A 14,430-nucleotide genomic window follows, 5' to 3' on the forward strand; every position below is an offset into this window, starting at 1 on the left:
ACTGAATGTTCTAAAATCATGAGCCAAAATACATAGCTCCCTAAACCATGTATCATAGAGGCAAAAGTTAACACAGGATTTATAAGCAGAATTATTTATACTTTCCAGAAACCTAAGCAGTATACAAACTGAAGAACTTCCAAACTAGCTACAACTTGTAGCTTACTCTGGTTCTTATACTGTAAGATACACAACACATGTCTTATAGAAGAGTTTGGGCTGCAAGTCAGTACCTCAAGTGTTTCGGACAAAGAGGATCTACTGTCATGCTTTGAGAAAAAGTACCACCATGGCTGGAGAGCCTCTACTATCACAATATTCTTCAGAAGAACTACAGTAGGATCCAAGGCACAGGATTCCACACTTCACAGAAGACACGTCCAACATCTGCAATGACTGCCTAAACTTAAGAAGTACTAAACTCTATAACTTACTGTTAGCTATGCACTTAACACGCTCTGTGGCCATAGCTTACAGCTTTAGATGAGACAGTCAAATAGCCTATTTCTTTTTCTTCACAATATCATGGATAGAAGATAATCTGTTGTTACCATAGATCTTGGCAACTTCAGCATAGTAATCTTTCTGTTTGCTTGCTAGATTAAAAGTTGTTACCATTACACTTATAGGAAGTACTCCAACGCTTTTGGGTTGGCATATCTGAATTGGCGGTCCTTATGCTTTAAGGTTGTGACATGCAGTTGGAGTCACTTGAATACAAACACTGATACCAGCACATGTGTTCTGCTGAGAAAGCTACTAGTGGAGAAATACTATATACAATACTCTGAACAAAGGGATGATTCAGGTTCTGGGTGGAACTGAGCATGAAGAACAAGTTCCTCATACTGCTCAGAATGACGCACATTTTAAAGTTTGCATCATTTCAGGGATATTCCACTTAGTATTTTTAGATTTTAGTTGACTGTGGATTAACAGGCTGCAGATAGGAACACAGTAGCTGGGAGTGGGGTAAGGGTGGGAGCTTGTGCAATAGTGAAGAAGTCAGTTATAAGGGCAAATACCCTTCCTTTTACACAGCATCTCCTAGATACCCTAGGTTTGTTCAGGACAGTCTTGGTTTATGATTACTGTTTAAACATAATGATTTTCTGTTTATTAAAAAGAGAGAAAGAAAGAAAAAATTCCAATTTGAGTACAGCTGGAGGCTCTTTTTCATAGTAGGATATGTCAGAAGCTATTGTATGGGCTCATAGGACCCAATCGCCACACTTGAATATTCTTCCCTAGTTCTAAAAATTAGGTAAAATCGAGAAATTATAGGATGGGGAAAATTATGCTTAAACCAAAGCTAAAAGTCCTTCACTGAAGTCAGTTATTTAGTTCAGCAAATACAAAATTTACACAGGAAACAAAGAGCTGTTTTGCCTATAAAGTCCATTATTTGCACAGTGTGATCATCAACAACTAGATAGGATTGAGAGACAGCATGGAAACGTCACACCTCTGGGAGTATCTATGGAGGTGCTCCTAGAGAGCTTTAACTGAGTAGAGAAGATCTACAGTAAATGTGAATGATATTATTCCAGGGGCTTAGAACCTGGACTGAATAAAAAAGGAACATTGAGTACCAGCATTCACCTCTCTGCTCCTGACTGTGGACACGTGACCAGCTACCTTAAGCTCCTGTTGCCATGATCTTCCCAGCATTATGAACTGTTCTGTCAAACTGTGAACCAAAATGAACCCTTTCCTCCTTCAGCTGCTTTTGTTCAGTATTTGTTACAGAACAAGAGAGTAACTAATACATGGTGATGATTTCATTATAAGACTTCTGGTTGGGACCACAGAGGAAAATATTACCATCCCATTATAATTAACATGTAATAAAATAATAAATTATCATTTTAATAATTATTTTGTTAAACAATCTAAATTATTTTATTATTGTGATATGTATCATTATTTTGCTATTTTTTAATTATGTCTTATTCTTCCAACACACTCAAGTTCAAATAGGTCTCATTTTGTCACAAATGGGGGAAAATAGCAGTCTGAGAACAGGGATAGTCTAAGTTCTAGTGTTTTTTTTTTTTTCCTCTATGAAGTAAAGTAATATGGTTAGTTTTAACTGATGACCTACAATCAACTGGAAAAATGAGTCTCAATGAGAAACTATCTATACTTGATTGGCTTATCCACATGCTTTTGGGGGGCTGTCTTAACTTAAGGGCTGTGGTGGCAACATTCCCTAGGAGGAGGTCCTGGGCTGTGTAGCAATGGAGAGAAAGAGCTCAGCACAAGCACAGATACAGGTCAGCACGTGTGTATTAATTTATCTCTGCTCCTGACTGTAGATACGATGGCACTGGCTGTTTGAAAATTCCTGCCTCGACTTCCCTACAATGATGGAACTGTATGTTGAAATAACTCCTCTTTTCCACTAATTTGCTTTTTGTTGGCTATTTTATCACAGCAACAGAAAAGAACTAATACGGACATCTACCCTTATTTCTTACAAAACGGACATCTACCTTTATTTCATACAAAATGGACATCTATGTTTATTTCTTACAAACCAGACATCTACCTTTATTTCAGCCAAACTCACTATTTTCAGAGGTCTAATTTATACATAAAAGAAAATCATGATTAAGTAGTATATCCTGTCTCCTAAAGAACTGTTCAAAAACAGAATGCTAGCCATCTCTACCTTTTCTTTTTTGGGGGCGGGGGGAATCTCACTATGTATCCCAGGTTAAGTTCCAAACTTGGGGTCTTTCTGCTTACAATCTCCCAAGTACTAGGATTATTGTCATGACAAGAGCAGCCATTACAAGAGATTGAAATAATCTCTACCATTAGCATATTCTATTCTTCATTCATTCATTTCTCCTAAAATATATGTGAAATGTGGGAAAAAGCAAGTGTCCAAGATCATCTTTAATCTAATCTATCTGGCACTGTCTGTCATTTAACATATCACAAGAACACTAACCTGGAGGTAAGCTAGACTACGCTGTCTCAGAGGCCCTAAAACAATGTTTGAAAAATAAGAGATGTCAAAAATGCTTTAGTCAAAAATGCTTTCAACAATAGTACTTAAAATTCTGACACCTACCTGTAGACTATCCAAATAACAGGGTTCATAATGTTCAAACAAATGTTTCATCATTTCCTTTATAATACTAAGATAGTATTATATAAAAATGTAAAACTTTACCAAGACAAACTCTCTTAAACAAAATAGTAATAATTAAGCATTTAGCAAATAGAATAATGAAAAAAATGAAGTGTTTTTAAAATGACTCAGGAAATATTACTAACCTGTTGAGGAGTAATAGTATCTCTATAACTTGGCAAAATTTTTAGGGTGACACTTCCACTAATATTTTTCAGCAACTCTTGTAATTCCTTTGGATTGTTTCCAACCTCATGTCCATTGACTTCCTTAATGATATCTCCCACATGAAGCAGACCTTGTCGATCTATCATTCCTCCATGAAGGATTCGGGCGATTACCAGGTCATTATTTTCAACCCTAAATGTTACACCCTGGAGGAAATTTTATTAAAAAAAAAAAGCAAAGATTTATCTCACTAAGAATAAATATGTAAACATTTTGAATACAAATAAAATAATTCTGAAACCAGGTAAGTGAATTCCTTTCCCATGCTATTTCCTATCCAGTGTCAATAAAGTCAGTGCAACTGTGACATCAGAACACCAATACAAATGGGCTAACCCTTAAAATCCAGCTGTATTCCACAGACAAACGAAGCTTCAGGAAGCAACAGTGATTCCTGACTTGTCCTGTTTGCCACATCACTGTTTTCAGGAACCACAAATAAAAAAAAATTGTAAGACACAGTAGTTAACTTCACTACCCAATAGAGCCCCTTTTACTTCAACTTTGAGTAACAACATTCTTCCTGGTTTTGGTGTTATCATTACTAAGCAAACACATCATTTCTAAAAGGCTAGGAAGAAATGGAACAGTTTTCCTATTCCCACTGGCATATGTATAGCTTCTAAGTAAGCTTAAAGTCTCATCTGGTTGTGTTTCACAGGCTACATGACTGACAAAATAAGCACGAGCACAGTGTCAACAGCGTGTCGGGAGCTGAGACTGGGCGCACGACATTTCACATCTAAGACAGCAGTGACTCATCTACTCACCAGTGGCTCTCCAGCTCTTTTGTGAATACCAAGAATACGGATGGCATCTACTGGCAATAACTGATTATTGAGAGAAGAATTATTCATTTCTGGGCTTGAGGGAGGCGAATCATAACATTTTGATGCCACAATATCATGGGCCTCCAGGAGCGACTGTTAAGGAGTCAAAACAGCCTGTGGTTATTAGCTACTGATGGAACAAGTTGCTAAAAATAATTTATTAGTTCATTATCACTGTGGAGTACTAAAAGTTTCTCAGGACACATTAAATTCCCAGTATGAATTACACACAATACATATATAATATTTTTAAGAAAACTAAAACTAGATCATTTTATTAACATCAAACAGTATCATATTCAGGTTTTCAGGTTTGAAGAGTCTGGTAGAATTTAGTCTCCTATTTTTAAAGTGTCATGTTCACTAGAAACCAAGCCTGGGTTTCTAAGGCTGGTAGAGGGAGGTGACAGATTTCCTATCAACACTGTCAGCATCTTCTTTGGACTTTACCACTAATCTCTATTCATCTACTCATAAGGTACAAAAACTGTCAAATGATAGAGACTCTCAGTTCTACTATGTTGATACTAGTAATGTGAATGTTTATATGTATAAAAGGTATGCTTAAAAGATGCCTAAGAGAAAAAATTATCAACAACTTCTATCATTAATATGAAATTGCATATTAGCAATTAAGGTTTTAGTCTATATGTTTTGGATTAAAAAATCAGAAATGGTTATAGATATAAAGTTCAATTTCCTTTCTATGTTTATTATGTGTATGCTAGACAGATGATTCTTGAGGTGGTCGTCTAGAAACTGTGTAGTTGCCTTTTTTGTATATTAAGTACTAAAAAAATTCCTTATTCTAAAGGAGTTAAGTTTTAATTCAATACTTGCCATAACACTAAACTAAAGAATTTCGGAGTACACAGAATACAAGTTCAAACACGACAAATAGAAGTAGGGCTAGAAAGTACCAACACATTCAAGACAGAAACAATCTGGGTATTGGCTTAACTGGTAATTCCTGACAATTTCATAAAGATACTGTGAGAAATTTAAAGCAGGGTTAGGAAGATGGCTCAGTCAGTAAGGTGCTTGTCCCCAAACATAAGTTCTGTGTACAGATTCCCAGTACGTATATAAAAAGTTGGGTACAGTGTTGATTATCTGCAATCCCAGCTCTGTGAAGTAGACACAAGAGTATCTCTGGGTCTTGCTGGCCAATTGGTAAACTCCAAGTCCAGTGACAAACTGTCTCAAAAAGGGAGGATGAGAGGGAGGGAGAAAGGGAGGGAGGAAAAGATGAAAAATAACTGAGGAAAACAGCAGATTTGATCACTAGACTTTGTATACATGCATACACATAAAACACACATGCAAATACACATACACACATAAAAATTTGAAAAAGGAAAAGAACTCAGAAATCTCTATGTGAGAGGTTTTTCTAATAACACTGGAAGTTTTTCAAAGCTGTAACTGGAACCTCTATTTTAAGGCAGGGCTTTCTGCTCCTGTGACTACATGACACACTATTAATACAATTTTATCTCTCTGGTCAAGAATTTTCATGTGCTCCAGATTCATGTACTAAAAGGCTGCTGGTCCCTGGTTAAAGTCAGGGTAATTTGAATGCAAAAGGGATAACTATCATAAGGAATTGAAACTCCACATTTAGGGGGAAAACCTTACAGGTTCACAAAGCTATTTAGCAAATAAAAGGACTAAAAGCATTATTTGCTATCATTTGAAGCTGATGTTTTCAACAACTCTTACTTTGAAAATTGGTAAAGAAAAGGACCCATCATTTTGCTGCCTTTCATGGAGGAAATGTCACAGGTCAGTAGGGCACTGAAGATAAGTTCTGTGTTTACAGAACAATGCCACCTGACACAGACAGAATGAGACAATTTGGAAAATGCTATTTATAATCCCAAGTGAAAATAATGATTTAGGCAAGGATTATTAATTTGTGTTTATCTAGAGGTAAATGGTTGTTAGGAAATAACAGCTGCACAATATTAGCCCACTGTGGTGATGCATTCTTATAATGCTTGCACTCTGAAGACTAAGGCAGGAGAGAAATGGTGAATTAGAGGCCAGCTTGTACTATGTAACCGGACCCCATCCCCCAAAAGAAACAATAACACACCTCCAAATAAGAAAGTATCTGAATATTACCCAGTTGAGACAATTTCAAAGAAAGGATTAGATGGTCACAGCCCTTAAACAAGGAACTGATTTCAGTACCAACACTGGTAGTGAACCAGGTACTCTACATCTTCTGATACAGCAACATCATTAAAGATGTATTTGAGTTTAAAGTAGTTCACCTGAGAAGCGAATCATCCGTTCTTTAATTAAAACTTCTATAAGTAAATAACACAACAGAAAATCAACCAGATAAACTCAGGAAGTGCGACAATGATGACAATAGCTTTGTCTCTTCAACTAAACACCCCAGTAAAGATGGCAATGGGAATCCCACAGACATGGGTCATAAATTCATATATATAATGCCCTGGCCCATTGCCCTCAAGATAAAGTTCAAATTCTTTATACTGCCTTACATGAACTCAATCACAAATGGTGTCTTACAAACGCAAAGGAGTGTTACCACCTAGTTTTGAGGGCAAAGGCTGCAGGAAAAAAAAGTGACACTTTCTTCTTCTACCACAGCATTTCTTTCTCCTACTAAAATGTAAAGTCTCTATCACAGAACGAGCAGCCATGCACAGCTGGATGATTTCTGGGCTTCCTATTTGCTTGCTACTTTCCTAATAGTCTCCACTAGCATACACTTTAAATATCCCATTCTTTCTGCTCTGAAGAGAATTTTTCTTTGTGAAACTGCTTAACTTAAAGCAACTTAACTTTAAAAAAAAATCTATACTTTTTTTTTCTAAATCTATAGAACAAAGTATGCTATGTGACAGTTTCTACCCTTAAACAAACTTCCTGTCATCTTTTCATCATGGGTTTAATTGAATTAACCCCGATACTGGAGCATACTAAAAAGTGGTCCAAACTAGGCCAAAGAAGGAATGAGAAAAACAGTGATATTAACAAAGAAAAAAAAAAAAAAAGAAAAAAGTAAATGGCCATCAAGATGGTTCAGAGGGTAAAGGCTCCAGCACCAACCTAGATTACTTGAGTTCAATCTCAGGGATTCCCATGTTAAAAGGAGTGAAAAGATTCCAACAGGGTGTTCTATGACCTCTATATATCTGCTATGGCACACGCCCCTCATCCAATAACAAAGGAACAAAAAAATGCTAAACAAACGAATGAACAAAAGGTGGCAGCAGTGACATGTCCAAGTGAGGAGAAGTCTTCCCAGGATGGGGTCTGATGGGCAGGGTTAACTGATGCACAAAGGAAAGTCAAGGTTGTTTTTGTGGCAGACACTGAACATTCTGTGGTGTACATATGTGTGTTTATGTTCCTTTAACATTAGGATACTAAAATACATAGTCTGGGACTTATAGAATTTTAAGACAGGCTCTACACAACATGAATTACTTTAGCATGGAAGGAAAAAGCTGTGAAAGAGGGTAAGTTACCTGGAAATGAGGTTCCTTGAGTATTCCAACCAGCTCTGCCACGTTTTCATCCACACTTATTAGAGGACTGATATCTTCAAGAATTTCATTTACTAATTCCAAGTTATTATCACTGACAGCTTCTAATTTTGAATCTTCAAGTCTCTCATGAGCCTTGAAAGGACAACAATGGATTAAAGTAATATTACTGAAATTTTTTTATTTCAACCAAGATTTCACTTGTGTGTGTGTGTGTGTGTGCATATATATATATATATAGCTTTACAAGATATTACTTAGAGAGTGGGCAAGGTGGTTAGTGAGGTGAAGGCATTGGCTGCCAAGACTGATGACCTGAGTTCTATCACTGGGACCTACATGGCAGGAAAGAACTGACTCCCTGAAAGGTGTCCTCTTGACCTCCATAAGCACTGTGGCATGTACATACGCATGTACAAATATAAGAAAAAGACATTAGAGGTCTAATTTACTGAAGCCATATTTAATATTTTAATTAGAAGCAATAGATGGATTTTATAAACACACCACAAAAATGTAATGACTTTGGTCTTTATTTCTACCCTACACCATGAAATATATACATTTTTACAGTTACTGCTAAAAAAAAACCCGAACAGGCCAGATGGTACGAAAAGAGCACATGCTACTCTCTACTCACTAACTAGATATCTATTCCTGAACTCTGGACACTGTTTCATTTCATTAAAGCAAGTAATTAAGTATAAAAAGAATAAAAACATTCATTATGAAAGTTACTATTTTTGAAATGATTTAAAAAAGAAGTGAGTCAGGTATACTGGCATATGTTTTCAATTCTGGTCCTGGGGAATCTGGGATGGCAGGTTGGCAGTTTGAGACCACTGTCTGGGCTGATCTTGAAAATGAAGCCCAGACAGACAGAACAACGACGGATGCACAAACCCAACAAACAAAACCAAAACCAAAACTCACCTGGAAACTTCAGAACCCTGAAGCTAGTATTTTTCATGTTTGAAAATTTAGCCTAGGGATATAGCTCAACGGCATTGTCCTTTCTTAATGCATACTGGGTTCACTACCAAGTAATGAAAACACTAAGTAAATCATCAACAAAGAGGAAACTGTGCTTGAGCAGCTCTGAGAGGTCTCATACTCTAACTGGGAGGCAACCTCTTTCATATATCTACCTTTAAAAAATTAAGTCTTTTTTCCATGGTCCTACACTATCTCAGGTGCAAATATTTTTTAATAATAGGAGTAAACCAGGATTCTAAATTCATATTGAGAAAGAACACTACATAGGCTCCATCTTTTAGGTTTTCTTTTGACAAATAGTTGCTCATTAATTCTAAAGACAGGAAAAGGGTAACTACTGAGAGTCAATTCAGAAGACCATGTACGATGACAGATTTTACACTGATATCTTATAATTCACTTCTTTAAATGCGAAATAGAAATCCTATTTCCTGTATCATATTACTGTGATGGTCTCCATGTTGTATGTATCACCACGCAGAATAGTTGCTTGAGAATCCAAACACAACATTTGTAATTTGATAACACTTGTAAATGATGATCATTTTGTTTACATAAGTTTTTTTTCAACGTGATTTGCAAAAATGCATTTTTTTTCATGAGACAAATTTCACTTTCCCCCTAAGAGACAGTTTCTATGGTGCTAGGGTGACCTTGAACTGTGAACTCAAGAAATCTTTCTGTCTCAGTATCTATCTTGAGTAGCTGGGACTGCAGGATGTGCCATCACATCCAGCAAAGTAAACTCTTGGAAGAGACTTTAAGAAAGACCTCAGAAGAAAACATTTTTAGAGTTATGAAATAGATTGATAAAGAAACAGCAGCTCTGATTAAACATAAGATGACATGTCAAAAGACCTAAGATGATATAAATAAACAATTCTATTTTATTTGGATAAGAAAAAAAATACAAAAACGAGAAAATGCAAGAGTAAGAAGAATGGGGAAGTTTTCAGTTTTCTGCAGACCTCTTCCAGCTGCTGCTTTAAGTATGCTCTCTCAAGACAGGGGTGCCATTTCTTCTGTCCCATCCCTTACCGTAGGTATTTGGTACTCCACGGCTTTGAAAGATCACCTGCCCCTCTGACTTGCATGTTTTTGCTCTTAGGAAGAGCTGTAAAAATTATGTGTTCTCTAGGACACAGACAATGACCAGTTTACTACATACAAGCACTAAAGTCAACAGGTTTTAAGTGTTCTCCTGTGTTACTCACATAATTAATATATATAAAGCTATGTATAGATTGCTTCAGTTCAGGCCTTCAGTACAGAAAAGACTGCTGACCTGACTATTCATAATACAGCTCCCTTCCTCTCCTCTCCGTATGCCTTTATTACATATTAGGCAATGCTAAGTGGTAACATGATAAAAACCACAGGTAGACAAGGCAGTGTCTCCTATGAGGTGGAACTTGAAAGTAACTCAAACATACCCAACATTCCTTCACTTCACAGATTGACTTTATGGAAATAAAGCCTCTTAATATAAAATACAGAAAGTTTTAAGGAAGTGTTTTAGTGAAATTATGGCTATAGTAAGATTAATATGGAGAACCAATTTCTAAAATGAAAATATTCAAGATCAATTTAATAGCCAGGCATGGTGACACATGCCTGTAATTAAAACTCTTGAGCGTGGAAGCAAGAAGATCAGGAAGATCAAGGCCATTTTTAGCTATATAGTGAGCCTGAGGGCAACTGGGAACATGAGAATTTATAGAAACATTAACAAAAAAAATCAATTTCATTTTTTCCTAGAACAGATATACAGGACCACAGTTTTTTTAAAAATAATTAATTAATTAATTAGTTTGTTTATACAAATTTCCACTTCCTCCCCTCCTCCCCATACCCTCCCCTCCCCCCCGCTCCCTCTCCTCCCCCCTCTCCAGGACCACAGTTTAATATGTAGTTATTAAAGCTCTGAGGCACTGTAGGAAAAAAAAAATTTGAGACCATTAATTTACTTCAACATCAAAACTTATGTAATAATTTCAAGGGTTAAGTGCCAACTTGAACTTAATTCATCAAACTAATAGGGTCACAGGAAACCCTAAAAACCAGTTAAGAGCTGGTCACAGTAGAGCACACCCCCACGGGAGGCTAGCCTGGTCTACACAGCAAATTCCAGGTAGGCAACAAAGCTATAAGGTAAGACCTTCTATTAAAAAAAAAAAATTAAAGGGGCAAATGAACCACATGTTTGATTAAATGAGTCTTTTCTTTTAAGAAATGGCGAATTAATTAAGGTTACTATTGGAATGATGAAACACCATGACTGAAAGCAACTTGGGGAGGAAAGGGCAGATGTTCTGCTTATATACCCTAAGAGTCAGGGTCCTTTGAGAGAAGCCAAGGCAGAAACTCAAACAGGGCAGGAACCTGGAGGCAGGAGCTGATGCAGAGGCCGTGGAGGGATGCTGTTTATTGGCTTGCTCCATACGGCTTGCTCAGTCTGCGTTCTTATAGAACCCAGTACCACCAGCCCAAAGGTGTCTCCACCCACCAAGGGCTGGGTCCTCTCCCATTAACCACTAATTAAGAAAATGCCCTATATAGGCTTGCCTACCGCCTGAACTTATGGAGGCATTGTCTCAATTGAGGTTACCTCCTCTCAGGATGACTCTAGCTTGTGTCAAGTTGAAACAAAACTGTTCAGGACAGATGGCATTAAGTCTCAGCTTGAAACATGTAAGTTTCTAAATGGTCAAAAGATTCATTGTAATAGTTCTTGGAAACACAGGTCACTTCTTTGTAGCAACTGACAGGCTAATTCTAAAATTCATACACAACTGCAAGGAACCCAAGCATGCCAAAACAAACAAACAACAATCCTGTCTCTGCGCTTTCATTATTTGGGCTACAAATTCATGAAAAAAGCCGTTTTTCTGAAGCATTTTAGTCACCAGCACAGGCCGGGGCTGCAAAAGAAGCCAGCTAGGCTTCTCTCTCTCTCTCTCTCTCTCTCTCTCCCTCCCTCCCTCCCTCCCTCCCTCCCTCCCTCCCTCCCTCCCTCCTTCCCTTCCTCCCTCTCTCTTCTGATGATATGGGATTCCCATATATATCATATGATATGAATATGTTTTATTACTATTGGTTAATAAAGAATGTTCTTTGGCCTATGGCAGGGCAGAATATAGTTAGGCCAGAAAACTAAACTGAAAGCAGGGAGAAAGAAGGTGAAGTTTTGCAGAAGTCATGTAGATGCTGAAGGAGAAAGAAGCCAGAACCTTATCAGTAAGCCACAGCCAGTACACAGATTAATAGAAATTGGTTAATTTAAGATATAAGAGTTAGCTAGAAATATGCCTGAATCATTGGCCAGTGTCTGTGATTATTCAGGTCTGGGCATCAGGGAAATCAAAGTACAGTTTCTGTTTACAGGTTCTCCCTCAAACACGGTGGAAGGTGAAGGTTGTCAGCCAAGGTTGTTCTTCGCACTTGGCACGCTGATGCTTGTGCTCACACACATGAATGTGCACACGTGTCCAGAAGTCCATGCATACACACACAATGTAAAATAAGGAAACTGAAAAGATGACCTACTGCTTAGGAGAAAATACTTGTAAATTATTTATCAGATAAATTACCTATATCTGAGCCAGGGATGGTGGCTCACACCTTTAATTCCAGCACTCAGGAGGCAGAAGCAGGCGGATCTCTGAGTTCACAGCAATAGAAACCCTAACAACCTAAACAGACCTATAACAAAGAGGATATTGAAACAGCAATAAATAGCTTTCTGTTTAAAAAAATACAAGTCCTGATGAATTCAGAGAATTTACCAGAATTTGAAAGAACAGTAGCTAATCCTTCTTAAACTCTTAAAAAAGAGAAAGAAAAAAGAAAAAGAAAGAAAACAGAAGGAACACTCCCAAACTTGTACTATGAGGATAGTATTACTGTAATACTCAAACCAGATAAATAACAAAACAAAACTACACAGCAATAACTCTGAAGATATAAACTCCTCAGTAAATATTAGCACACTGAATTACAAGCACATATCAAAAAGATCAATGCAGTGTTGGTTCAACATATGAAGTCAAAATATATAATAATTCATACAAATGGACTTATACAAAAATCACATGATCATCTCAATAGAGCCAGAAAAAGTCTGTGACAAAATCCAACATGCCTTAATGATAAGAAGTCCTAGACAGAGTAGGACTGGAGGGAACATACCTCAACATAATAAAAGTTGAATTATCCCCACTCCTTTTCAATACAGTGCTGCAAGCAACAGCCAGGATGAGACAAGAGAAGGAAATTAAATGGCTACAAATATAAAAATAAGAAGTCAAATTATTCCTATTTGCATATGAATGATATTATTATAAGTTATTACTGGTTTTGTCTGTTGTAATTGCTAATCTTAAGAATTTTAAAACTGGGGCAAGAGAGATGGCTCAGCTGTTAAGAGCAATGTCTACTTTTGCAGAGAACCTGGATTCAATAACCAGGATCCACATGGTGGTTCAGAAACATCTGTAACTCCAGTTCCAGGAGTCCAACACCGTCTTCTGGTTTCCTTGGGCAGGAAACATGCATGTGATGTACAGACATACAGGTAGGCAAAACACTCATACACATAAAGTAAAATTAATTTTAAAACAAACAGAAGACTTAAATCTATGCTTGTCAGGAATGCAATTCTGTAATTCTTTTATCAAAATATTTTTATATTCAAGGTAGCATTAGTGTTTTCTTCTTTTTCCCTTTTTTGGAAAAATTATGTAAAATTAGTATTATTTCTTCATTAAATGTTTGGTAGAATTTACGGTAAAGAGACGTGGAGCTTCTTTTATACGATGCTTTAAGCTTCAAACATTCAAGTTTGAGAACTAGATACAGAGCTACTGAAGTTATCTCTTATGTGAGACTTCTCTTTTAAGAAATTAAGTTACACTGTTGTTGTCACAGTCATGGTCACAATGTTTACATTTAAAAAGAAATGTTAAGCCTGGTAGTGGTGGTGTCACATGCCTTTAAACCCAGCACTTGGGAGGCAGTGGTAGGGTGGATATTCCAACATGGTCTACAGAGTGTGTTCTGGGAGAAACCCTGTCTCAGAAAAAAGATAAATGTTTACTTTATATGTGTGGGTATTTTGGCTGCATGAATGTCTATGGACCACATCCGTGTCTCATGCCCAGGAAGCCAGAAGAGGGCATCGGATCCTCTGGAACTAGCGTTTACAGAAGGTTGTGAACAACCATCTACGTGCTGAGAATCAAACCCAGATCTCTCCAGCTCCAGGTCATAAATTTATTATTATCCTTGCAACAATGTCTGTGGATCTGTTGTGGTGTCTTTTTTTCTTTTTTTTTAACCCAGGGCAGTAATTTTTGTTTAGTTGAAGGTATATTGACTTTACTAATATATTATCGTAAGTTGTAATAATTTTTGTGTCACATTTTTATTGCTCACTTCTTTTTGTTTATTTACACTGCATTTTCCCATTTGGGCATTGCTATTTTCTAACACAGAAATTTTCTCTTTTGGGTTTGTAGCACATTATAGGTTCTGTCATGCATTTGCAATTCCTTACTCAGTCCAAGGTATTTTGTTTGTGATTTCTCTCTTCACTCATGGTTCTTTAAGTCATTCTTACTAGTTTATTGTCAACTTGACACAAACTAGAATCCTCTGGGAGCAAAGAACCTCAATTGAGAAAACGCCTCCCTAAGTTTGGCCATGTGGG

The 14,430-nt window shown here is 37.0% G+C and overlaps 1 protein-coding gene across 3 annotated transcripts in view; it reads right to left on the reverse strand.

The window, feature by feature from the left end:
• Positions 1 to 14,430, reverse strand: part of Pals2 (protein associated with LIN7 2, MAGUK p55 family member) — a 97,328-nt gene that overhangs the window by 34,990 nt on the left and 47,908 nt on the right. For all 3 annotated transcript variants that reach the window (XM_085691085.2, XM_085691081.2, XM_085691082.2), the window contains 3 exons: positions 7,710 to 7,862; positions 4,141 to 4,293; positions 3,289 to 3,516 (listed from right to left, as the gene is read on the reverse strand). In XM_085691085.2, the coding sequence (XP_085547211.1) occupies positions 3,289 to 3,516; positions 4,141 to 4,293; positions 7,710 to 7,862 (534 nt within the window). The remainder of the gene's footprint in view (positions 1 to 3,288; positions 3,517 to 4,140; positions 4,294 to 7,709; positions 7,863 to 14,430) is intronic.

The sequence above is a fragment of the Myodes glareolus genome, chromosome 6 (assembly GCF_982192425.1).
Source record: "Myodes glareolus chromosome 6, mMyoGla1.1, whole genome shotgun sequence".
Classification (NCBI taxonomy): domain Eukaryota; kingdom Metazoa; phylum Chordata; class Mammalia; order Rodentia; family Cricetidae; genus Myodes; species Myodes glareolus.